We start from the raw sequence: 12,374 nt of genomic DNA, 5'->3' as shown, positions 1-12,374 counted from the left end.
TTAGAATCTTTACAGAGAGTTGAGGAGAATAGCAGCAAGAAGACAGAGAAGCTGAATTCCAGGTTAAGTCTCAAAATCTGGGTTACCAGAGTTTGTACAACTGGCCCTAATAGACCTGCTGCCATCATGCAGCAAACATCTGTATGAGCGAGGTGTTTCAGTGAAAGTCACAGTCTGGGGCTATTTGACGCTACTAACGTAGTATGGCTTTCAGCTCATTAGGAATACCACAGCCTATTACTGATCACTGAGAAAGCTGCGCAAATGCCAAGATTTAAGGAGTGTAGTTGTAGCTGTGTCAGTCCTAGGATATTAGAGAGACAAGGTGGGTGAGGTAATATCTTTTATTGGATCAACTTCTGTTGATGAGAGAGAGTGAGAGCTTGTCTCTCTCACCCGCAGAAGTTGGTCCAATAAAAGATAATACCTCACCCACCTTATCTCTCTAAGAAATCTCTTCAGCCATATGTAAAGTTTCAAGCATTCCACAAATGTACAACTGATTTTTTTTATTTATTTTTTTAAAATTCAGATCATGGGAAAATCCAGGAAGTAACATGGGATAACTATGAAATGATGGGAAAGAGAGTGGGAGGAGTGTGTGCACAGCTCTACATGCTAATTCATAGCACAATAAAAAGGTCAGCCTTTGAAGTGGAAAACCAAAACTCTTGTAACAAATACTTTATGGCATGGGAGGAGGAAGAATCACAGACATTCAGCATTACACTGTGGCCACTCCCACAGTCAGTCAAACGGTAGCACAACAGGCTAGCATCTGGGAAAAAGCATTGAGTAGTGAGCTTGGATCTTCAGTCCATAGGCCAGCAGCCAACATTTCTCCCACTGTATCTTAGTAGAAGCAGCATCTGGGCTCTGATCAAGTCCTTTGCATGTTGCACAGAATCACAGCAGTACTGTGGGCAGTCTGGGATGGAACCAGAAGTCAAGTACAGCCTTTGACAAAGGCCTTGGCTGTTGGAGCCAGACAATCTTGTATTTTCTCTAGATGTCCCTTTGGTGGGAGGGAGACTGAGTGAAAATACAAGTCCACAGGAAATACAATGCTGGTGTGTCTGGTTTTTAGTGGGGGGAGAGGAGGTCAGGCATGTTTATAGAGAGGGCAATGCCTCTAAAAAACAGATTGGTTGTCTATTACTAGACTGGCTGGTCTCAACTAGTATGCAGTATACAATATAACAAGATCAGACACTAGACGGAAACTTTCCTTACACTTCTTTTGCTAAATTCTACTTCAGGTCTGACCTGCAGCTCTCAATTTCACAATAGACAACTACCAGATCTAGTAGATTATAGTGGCAAGAGAGGTAAACAAATGCCTACTAGGGATTAAGATAATAGTAATTCAAAGTTATTTGGAATAGAGGTCTCCAAATGCTGTAGGAGATGACAAATCACATGGTTAAAGTGGGGATGAGCATTGGGGATAGGGCAGAGGACTAGACTTTTGCTGAATAACATAAGTGAAGTCCTACCCATAATGGAACTAAAAAGAACTTTGGCTCTGCCAAATAAACTTTTCTCATACTTGAACAGAGCAAAAGCTGAGGTAAAGTTTTACAACAGAGTGGGGAAAAATGAACAGGCACTCATAACTGTACATGCATGCAGAAGTCAGGGCTCTAAACTTTGTCATAACCATTTTAAATTTATTTCAATCATAACCTGACATAGAGCTACTGATTTAGCAAGTTCAGAGAGAGTTTATGAAAATGGGGTATGAAGTCTTTAACCATATTTAAGAAAGGGAAGTAGAAGTGGTAAACAGAGTGGTCTAAGCAGCCTCTCTTTGTTGCTAAAATTTCTTACAATATGTAGAAGTATCAAGGAGAAAAGAAGTAGCTATTAGCATTCACAATATATTCTAGTATAAATTATTTGAATGCCCTTATCTGCAACAGTACTGCTCACACTTCTCAGATTGGTTTACAATAAATTAGGAGTTCTCCTGAACAGTTGCAACCCTTTCTACCTTGAGTATCTTCAAGAACCCTAAATTTAACAAGGGTAGCACAAGATTATTTTTACTTCAGAATAGCTTTTAAAGAAATGCGTGTTGCCTTTAAGTGGTGAATAAATGCAGTTAGGAGTAGTCACCAGGTAGAAAATGAATCATTCTACTTCTTGTGGCCAGACAGTCAAAGTTTATCAATAACTAGCAGCTGATAGTTGGCAGACAGCTTTTCCCCTTACTGAAATCTGCTTCATGGGCTATTCTGTTCTTGTACTGCATGTATTATGTACTGATCAACTATGGTAGAAGTTGATATGTTTCATCTCTGCTTATCTTTAACTTGGAAGATGTTTAGAATTTTGTAAAGCTTTACAGGCCATTTGTGGAGACGACATTTAATTTGGTATCAGTGTTTTAAAATTATTTTCATTATGTTCTCTGGCAATATCCGCAGTTCCAATTTTACCAAAACCCTGGCAAAGCTCTGATAAATGAAGTTTGCTTGAAGCAAAATTTCCAGTTGTATCAGTGTCACTATATACAATAGATGAAACAGATTTTTTTTAAGACCAGGTTGGTTCAGTTGATTTCAAGATATGCCACACCCAATCTCATTTTACATTCCTTAGGTTGGACATGATTGGTGATGTCCTAATGCTGGTTTTAATGGAAAAACTCAGGATGAACACGCTCCAAAGAGTTTAGTAGCCAACTGTAAAAACCCTGAGGTATCAGTAGTTTATTTGCAATGCCAAGTACACTAGACGCTGGTTCTTGAGTAGTGGCAGATACCACCTCTCAGTCATGAAGTCAACATTTATGTTAATCAGAGATGTGATTGTGGCTTGGGTGGGCATACCTTGCTAGCTTTAATCTAGCTAGCACAGTTAAAAATAGTGGCTACACCGTGGCACAAATCCCAGCGTGGTCTAGCAATACAAGTAGGTACCTAATTCAGGGTCCAGATGGGCTTGTACAGCCCATGCTCCCACATCTTTCCTGCTATTTTCAGCTGTGCTAACTTAATTAAAGCTAGTTTTCATAGGAGTAGCTGTGTTAGTCTGTATCAGAAAAAACAACGAGGAGTCCTTGTGGCACCTTAGAGACTAACAAATTTATTTGGGCATGAGCTTTCGTGGACTATAATCCACTTTGTCAGATGCATGGAGTGGAAAATACGATAGGCAGGTATAAATATACAGCACATGAAAAGATGGGAGTTGCCTTACCAAGTGGGGGGGGGGGGGGGGTCAGTGCTAATGAGGCCAATTCAATCAGGGTGGATGTGGCCCATTCCCAACAGTTGACAAGAAGGGGTGAATATCAACAGAGGGGAAATTACTCATTGTAGTGCTAACAGGGCCAATTCAATCAGGGTGGATGTGGCCCATTTCCAAACTAGTGCAGGTATGCCTATCTGAGCTGCAATCACATCTCCATCTGCAGTGTAGACGCATCCTCAGAAATGAGCCATGGCTACAAAGGACCATCTAAGCCCTTTGCTAGAGCAGCAGCATCTCTTTTACAGGTTTTGCCTAGTTGACTTCCATATGAGGCTAGAAAGCAGGTAAAAAGTAAATAAACTAAAGCCAGACAGAGAGAAGTTGAAGGCTCCCAAACAGCAGTGGATTAGAGTGATATTCAGCTCAAATTATTGTCGGCTTGTCAAGACTGGAAAGCAGGTTTAAAACATATACATGCAGGATGTTGTCAACACCCCAATCCTACTTGCAGGGAGTTAGGGCATTCCACACAGTTCTTGTTACTTTATTTAAAAGAATGATTACTGCTGCTTGCAAGCAAGGCTTAAAAGCAAGCAACTTCACAGAGCTAGGCAAAAGGTGCTGAGTTGGGCTGGATCACTGACAGGGGAGGAAGTTGTGACACAGAGAAGTGGGAAGCAGCATTCCCAGATCAGACAGGGAGTGTAGCATTGCCCATCCCCACCTCCAGGGTATTTTCCTGGGAGTCTCCTGCTCATTTACGGTATTGCGTGGGTGCACGGCAGGGGCATGTGGCCGGCAATAGCCAACATGCTCATGGCATATTGGAGAAGGATCCTCATCGCTTTGCCTGGTTTATCTTCGAGACTGTTGCACTTGTGGGTTTCGCAAGCCTGCTGTTTGCCAAGTGGGGAGTGACATGCCTCATATCCGGCTAACCTTGGAGTGGGCTGAGGCTGCCTGCATCACCCTCAGATTGGCAAACTTCAACTAGCTCATCTTAGTGGTTTCTCTACTTTCCACTGCCCACATCAAACAGCACTCCTCATCCTCCCCTGAAGAGACAGCCTTAGACAAGGGTCTGTAAAGAAGCTGTCCAATCTCTAAATTTTTGCCTCAAACTAATGAGTTACCATCATCTAAGACTGACCAACTTAGCTCTTTGTCATGACTTCAAACCCAGCTTGCAATTAACTTCTAATTAAAGAGCCTCATTTGTATCACTTAGTAAAACTATTCAATTGTCCATCTGCATAAAAGAACTCTAAGCAAACTGCTCACAGAGATTACCTTTTCTAACAACTCAGTTCAACCACTCAATTGCTTCCTTCCCTGCTTTGTAATTGTTGCCTCTCAAGTGCTCATGGGCAGTTGTTTCTGTGGGCTACAGAGCTATGATTCGGTTTCTTGTGTACTGCAGCTTTTAAGTGTAAGAGTCCCACCTGTCTACGAGAGGGCAAGACCACGAGGCATTTCACGCTGGAGACTCTCAAGTTAGGCCTAGTCTTCACTTACCGGCTGGCCCGGCAGCACGCCATCGATGTTCTGGGATCGATTTATCGCGTCTGGTTAAGACGCGATAAATCGATCCCGGAAGTGCTCACAGTCGGCGCCGGTACTCCAGCTCGCCGAGAGGAGTACGCGGCGTCGACGGGGGGAGACTTCCGGCCGCGTCTGGACCGCGGTAAGTTCGGACTAAGGTACTTCGAATTCAGCTACGTTATTAACGTAGCTGAATTTGCGTACCTTAGTCCGAAGTCCGGACTAAGTGGGGACCAGCCCTCAGACACTCTACTTTCTGTCACACAGATTTTAATCTTTGCTCTTTCTTTGCTTGCTGTTTTCCTGAATTTAAAATGAAAGCCATCTAGATTCAAAGCACATTTGAGTCTGTGTATGGAAAACATAATGGTTCTTCTCTTTGTAGCTGTCCTAAGATGTACAGTACCTGTTCAACTCCTTTCATCCATCAAAGGTCATGCTCTAATCTTTTCATCACTTGTCACCCTGCTTTGGGTTCTTTTATTTTCCATGTCTTCATAAAGAGACAATAGAAGCAGAGGTGCTGTATATCCCATCTAAAGATGGGATACCTATCCCAGTGTGTCAATACAGCTAAATCAAATTGAAATATGCATCTTTTACTATTTAAGAGTAAAAGTATGGGACTGGGTGTGTAAGTGTGAGAGATATGCACATTATTCAGACGCAGAGGAGAGATCTATAGCTCCAGAAAGAGAAAGACTCCCTCTTGATGGGAAAAAGGAATAGTATTTTAATGGAAAACTATTAAGGTTGTATACCAACCAATCTAGAATTCAAATTTCTGAGTACCACAATAGAGAGAAGCTAACTCAGCTATATGTAAGTCAAAATTAAGCTATCAAAAGAATCCTCTTATTGACAGATCACATGACTGCATGGACAAGTCTCCTATAAGCAGCTATAACATATGGTTATCTTCTATAATGACAACCAAAAGGAACAGATTCTACATTGCTGATCAGGATGCAAACTATTGCAGAAATTAGACAAACCTGATATTCTAAAATAAGAAGCCAGAGTAATTAACTAACTTTCAATTTAATGTCATGATCTTGAAAGCAATTAGTTGACTAGAAAGGTTTTATCCTTAACCCGAGGTATAAATACAAATGTAAAGGCTTAGTACTGTATTTTCTCTCTCTGAATAGTAAAGACAGTGTTGAACAAAAGCAAAATGATAAACTGTAAATTAAGTACCTTCTCTCCATAGCCTCTATCTTTGGTCATCATTTCCCTGAGTGTCTGTAATACTTTAATACATAGTTTCTCCTCATTCTCCTCCAGCAGCTGTTTAGTGTGTTTTATTAACCTGAAAACAACCAATTGATCATAGTTTGTTTTAGTACTAAATTTTCTAAAAATTAGGACAGGCATTTGTGGCTATCTTATCTCAATGGTCAAAGCTACAACCATGAAGTTAATTAAAATGTGGTTTTGTTAAGGACCAGTATATAGTAAGCTGGCGAGTACCCCCTTAATAGTAACACTTGCTGAGTTATCATGAATACCAGTGAAGCTATGAAGGGAACTCAAGCATTCCCACCTGAACAACAGCCAGGCAAAAATAAATCTATATATAGGGATCAAGGAATTATATAGGAGAGGGGGAAATTAAAAATTGAAGGTCCACTATGAAAAACCAGTAACATTAACAAGACACTAAATACTGCATCTATTTCCTCATTAAAAGAAAAAAAGAACGTGGCCCTTGGATAAGGCAACTGAAAACCATACGATGACACAGACTTCGACTTTGACTCACTACCCCAATGGTAAGAGGTATAAAGGCAAGTGTTTTGTCGACACACTCTTGGGACTAGAGTCAACTGGCCCCAATCTCACTAATAAGGAATAACTCTAAAAATGTGTGTAGTCATTTGTATTACAGTACACCACGGCCATACACTGCTCCAGAATTTGCAAGCATCACCTGCAAGGACAGATTGACCAATATGGACAGCTGTTGTCAACTCCTTCCGAAGACAAATGAGTTTATTTTCCTGAAGACAAGTCGTGTTTAATACAACACAAGACAGGGGACTGCTCTGCAAGGAAAGCACTCTTGCATAGAGCATAAGGAAACAACTTACTTGCAAATGAAGCCTCCACTTTCACATTTTCTCCTTGCATCTGTGTTCTCTGGGAAGAGCAGCTCTGGCCTATGAAGAACGTCTACCAGCACTGACAATTCAGCCTGCACTAGGGGGCGTAAGCGATCTTCCAATGCAGATACTATATCCTAGGAAACAACAACATTCAGGTTTTGTCAATCCCAAGCAATATCTTTGGGGACCATATTTTATAAAGTTTATGAATGGTTTCTGTATCACTGTGTGCCAGGGACTGTATACAGCTGTGCATGCAGGGTCGCCCAGAGAGAGGGACAAGTGGGGCAATTTGCCCCAGGCCCTGGGCCCCACACGCCCTGGCCCGGGTCTTCGGCGGCATTTCGGCAGCGTGGGGGCCCTTCAGTCGCTCTGGGTCTTCGGCGGCATTTCAGCCGCGGGTCCTTCAGTGCTGCCGAAGACCTGGAGCGACTGAAGGGCCCCCCCGTCACCAAAATGCCGCCAAAGACCCGGACCGCCGCGGGGTGAGTACAAGCACCGCAGCGCCCCCGCTTTGCCCCAGGCCCCCTGAATCCTCTGGGCGATACTGTGTGCATGTTCCATTACCTGTTTCAATAAATGGTTTACATTTGATTTTACATACAGCATTACACTAGCTTTGGCTGTGGTTATCACATGTGGCATTTTTACTTTGACTCAGAACTCCCAAACTGAAGTAGTAAGTTTGCCTTTTTGTGCCGACATGCAAATATGTGGCTACTAAGATGGCAGAAGTAAGTTGTTAATGCAGCACTCTGTAGTCACCTGCAATCTTTCAATGATGTTTCGATAGTCTCTGGAAGCAGCTAGCACGGAGTCTCTACGGGCAGCATTCCTTGCAGTCATTCTCCAGTTCATTGCAGTTTTCTGTACTATGTTGTGTGATTTTAGGAAGAGGTTGTTGACCTGGCTGTCCAAATCCACAGGTATTGCAATTGCTCGACTTTTCGCTGCAACAGACAAAAGGTAATAAGAATGGACTCCTTTAGCCCCTACATGCAATCAATAAAGGAACAAGGGGGGATCCCAAGCTGTGCTTCTTTCATACTCTTTTCTGTATATTTTAAATACATTTTATATGACGCAGTTTTCAATCCACAGTGTAATGAATCTGACGCCCTTGGGGCAGTCATAATACCTTAAGTTTAATACAGCCTTTTTCATACTCAAAGCTTTTTCCTAACTTCACAATGTATGAGCAAGACCATGCCCTCACATACACCTTCATAACTCCCATTAAGGTTAATAGGATGTGCACATCCATCTTATGGAACAATTTGGCCCTATGTCTTATGTCCACAAGGCTTACTGTCCTTGCAACCAATATGCAGTAACTTCTGGGAAGGAACGCGGCAGCCATCTAACAGCACAAATCAGCAGTTCATTGTTTAAAATTGGAGTATGACCGTCATATTCAACAGAAACCACAGAGTGAATTTAGGTCAGTAAAAACCCATCGTTTCAGATGCCAAGATGTACTTTCAGAACTTCTGCCCCTAGTTAATCAAACAGTTTACAGTTTCACCGCACATTTACATTGAAAACATTTGTTGTGCAACCACGGAACAGACTTTAGCTACGAAGGAAATGCTCGATTTGCTCCATGCCTTAGCTCTGAGTTAGCTACATCCTACCATTGGCTGGAGGTAGACTACATCTTGCTTTTGGGATATAAGGGTGAAATATTGGACAGAAGTATTTTGTGCATGTTAAATCTAACTTCTTACCTACATCAGAGAGCACCCTAATGCAGCTCTCCACCGACGCTTTTTGGCTTGGCATTAGCCAGTTGCAGTGGTATACCCTGAACACTCCTTGCAACAGTTGTACAAACACAGGCTGGCGAGTCTAGAACACATGAAAAGAAACAGATCAAAAACATCATCTCATGTTTGAGATTAGGTTGTCTGCTACTTCAATACTACATCAGCCATTATTCTTTGCAGACCGACTGCATGTTACCAGTCCACATCCACTTGTAAGGCAACATTTATATTCTGGGCAGCACGTCTACTACACAAGCAGCCGTTTAACAGAAGAGGGAGTATCAGGGCAGATAGGGAAATGTCAACTAGATGGCTCCTAGGGCATGAAGTCCCACTAAATGCATTATCACTAAGCATAGGAAATAGGCAGTAATCTTTAGTTTGTATGAGGGAGGGTTTTCAGCAGCCTAAAATACAGAGATTGCTCATTTGGGATTGACCAGAGGCTGGCTCGGCACTCAAGAGGAAAATGGGGCTTTGCTCTTGCTAAACTACAACTCGGCTCCATAATTATCAACTGGTCCTTTTCTGAAGTTTGTTGGCTTCTAATTTAGAGATACGGGTTTTGAACAGCTGTAATTCTGAACATGGGTCACAGTTCGTTTATAAATGCTGCAGCTGCCATGGATGAGTCAAAAAAGTCAACTACATGGCCTTTTGCAAGATTTTCCACTATATATAAGCCAACATCCCCACCTCAAAGAGGCAAAATACTCACACATGAGTACTCTACTATCTCTGCAAATACATCCAAACAGTTTCAAAACCAAATCACTGTTTTGCTTTATGTAAGCAGTTGTTAAGTGTATTTATTTTTTTTTAAACTGTGGATTGACAGAATTTTTTTTTTAAACTGTCCTGACGAACTTGTTTCAACACTAAAAAGCCTGCCTATAGTGAGAGGCAACACCCAATGTGTCTGTTTCTATTCGGTACATAATGCTTAGTTTAAGTCAACCACACCTCAGTGCAAAGCCCACAGTTTTAGGAACTACTGGAAAATACCTCTGTTAGTCTTGTCAAGACTGATGTCTGTTATAAGAAAAAGAAAAAAAAAAAGCTGGAATTAGAGAAAAGGAAATATTTTTTCCTTAATATTTTTTCCTCAAGTTGTGAAATAACTCCATGTGTTGGCAAAGGGGAACAGAGTTTACTTAGAGTAGCACAATAGCAAATGCCCATCAGCCTTTCCAGCAACACAGCCAAATGTCAAAATATTGCAGACGCTGGTGTAAATACATTGTAACTACCTATGTTTCTGGACTCTAGCCACTCTCACATTCCTTATAGAACATGTTTAAAGATTTAGCGGTCTGAAAACTTCAGCTTAAGTTCCACTTGCTTAAATGAGGTCAATAAATCAAAACCACTCTAAACTTTGTAAAATAAGGTTTGGGTCAGTAGTGCCCATAGGCGGCAAGAAAGCCAAGATAAATACAGTGAAGACGCAGTTATTTAGGAAGTTTTTGTTTGGAAAGCAATCTGTACATTACCCTAAGATTAAAGGGTGACTTGGTTAGTCTGTAAGGACCTAGAAGCGGAACAAATATTTGATAATGGACTCTTCAGTCTCGCAGAGAAAGATGCAAGAGATCTAGTTGATGCTAGAGCAATTCAGACTGGAACAAAAAGACAAAAATTTTAACTGTGAGAGTTATTAACCATTGGAACAATTTACCAAGAGGCATGGTGGATTCACCACCACTGGCAATTTTTTAATCACGATTGAATTTTTTTTTAAAAGATAGAGTCTAGGACAGGGGGCCGCAACCTTTCAGAAGTGGTGTGCCGAATCTTCATTTATTCACTCTGATTTAAGGTTTCGCGTGCCAGTAATACATTTTAACGTTTTTAGAAGATCTCTTTCTCTACGTCTAGAATATATAATGAAACTATTGTTGTCTGTAAAGTAAATAAGGTTTTTAAAATGTTTAAGAAGCTTCATTTAAAATTAAATTAAAATGCAGAGCCCTCCAGACCGGTGGCCAGTTCCCGGGCAGTGTGAGTGCCACTGAAATCAGCTCGCGTGCCATAGGTTGTCTACCCGTGGTCTAAGAGGTTTAGGGGGAGGGAAGTTCTATGGGCTGTGTTACACAGCAGGTCAGTCTAGATGATCACAATGGTCCCTTTTGGCCTTGGAATCTATTAATCTAATTTTGTATTATGTACATGGCCACACAAGGCAGGGACCTGCCCCAGGGGAAGTACAATGTAAGTCATGACACAGGAGGAGAGGACATCAGGGAAGGAGTGGGCTGAAGTTTACACAGTGCAAGTGTAGGAGAAAGCATGGAGACATTAGGGGGAGAACACAGAACAGAGTGGAGAAGCAAGGCAAGGCATATGGTCCTCAGAGGGGTAGCGGTGGGAGATCAGATGTAGGAAGCCACAGAGTTCTGTAGAGCACTGAAAGTGAAGACAAAACCTGAGTTTGATGCAACAGATGTAAAGGCAGTGAAGAGGTAGCAGTGTGTGTTTGGGGGGTGGGGGGGAGTAGGGGTGCACATGCCATCAGAGACTTGAATCATTTTCACAGCAGCAATTTGCATAGGCTGGAGGGGTGCAAAGCAGGAATTAGGTCAGCCAAAGAGAGGCTACAAGTTACTTAAGGTGGAAGAGTCCGAGGATATGGACAAGGGTTTCAACAGACGGAACAGATAGATAGTGGAGATGAGGCAGAGGAAGAAAGAAGATCTGGCAACAGAGTGGATGTGAGGGGCTGAGGAGAGAGGCATCTAGGACAACCCAGAGGATTGGAACCATCACCCCCATGATGGAGAAGGGAGGATGAAATGAGATGCTTTGTCTCGCTATGTTTAGACAGACTTTGAGATGCTGGAAGGAGAACTGCAGATGCATGAATTAGCAGATACGTAAAGTCTTGAAGTAAAGAAGTAGATTCAAAAGTTGCTGGCACAGAGAGGGCAATTACAGGCATGACAAGCACTGAGGTCACACAGTGATAAGGTACAGAAGAAACTGAAGACAGGGCAAAGGACAGAGCCATGCAGGACAGGGTAAATTATTAGTCATTACTTTTATTTTGCACAATACGTTTTGACAAATTTGCATGCAAACTGGTATTAAACTAACAACTTTCACTTCAAAGTCACACGAGAAGCAGATCAAACAGTATTAAGCAGTGAACATTAGCGTTTACAGCTGATTACTCAATCCTGTGCTTGTGCAGGTTAAGGTTCAGGCCCCTAATCAGGCCACTTACAGTGCAGATAGCTGCCACAGTTACCTAATACACACAGATGGCAAGTTCACCCTATCTGAACTGATCCTTCAAGCCCTTTAACTCATGAGAGTATCCTCAGTATGACTACTTCCTTTCCTGAATAAGGATTGCTTGCCTCATTACAGGAGCAAGGCCATTGTTTAATATAGATTCAGGTCCACAACTGGTCTTTCTTCCAGACTCAAGGAGGGCATGCTCCCTCCTAATGAGAGAAATGTGGATAGAGCTGATCTAATCCAGAAGTGTGTGAGGGCTACTGCTTATGTTCAGGGAAAAGGGGGAACCAATTGAACTGCTCAGAATTTTCATTCTTTACCGATTGCAAGGTCAGACTGCGGGCTGTTTTACATAAACTTTCCTTGGAGTGGGACATGCTATAGCAAGGCAGTTAGCACACCACAATGGTTAGTACAAGTTCCCTGAAGAGGGGCTGAAAAGGCAAATTCCCAGATGCTCTTTATTGCCACAGTTGGAAATCAGCTGCTTCCTAACTTTGCTGCCAGTTGTGTTCAATTA

The 12,374-nt window shown here is 42.0% G+C and overlaps 1 protein-coding gene across 3 annotated transcripts in view; it reads right to left on the bottom strand.

The window, feature by feature from the left end:
- ITPR1 (inositol 1,4,5-trisphosphate receptor type 1) overlaps positions 1-12,374 on the bottom strand; it is a 246,665-nt gene that overhangs the window by 98,415 nt on the left and 135,876 nt on the right. For all 3 annotated transcript variants that reach the window (XM_054034479.1, XM_054034481.1, XM_054034482.1), the window contains 4 exons: positions 8,576-8,696; positions 7,614-7,798; positions 6,834-6,982; positions 5,941-6,052 (listed from right to left, as the gene is read on the bottom strand). In XM_054034479.1, the coding sequence (XP_053890454.1) occupies positions 5,941-6,052; positions 6,834-6,982; positions 7,614-7,798; positions 8,576-8,696 (567 nt within the window). The remainder of the gene's footprint in view (positions 1-5,940; positions 6,053-6,833; positions 6,983-7,613; positions 7,799-8,575; positions 8,697-12,374) is intronic.

This window comes from Malaclemys terrapin, chromosome 7, assembly GCF_027887155.1.
Source record: "Malaclemys terrapin pileata isolate rMalTer1 chromosome 7, rMalTer1.hap1, whole genome shotgun sequence".
NCBI classification, from domain to species: Eukaryota; Metazoa; Chordata; order Testudines; family Emydidae; genus Malaclemys; species Malaclemys terrapin.
The sequence above is the reverse complement of the archived record's forward strand: the minus strand, read 5'-3'. Positions and strand labels throughout refer to the sequence as shown.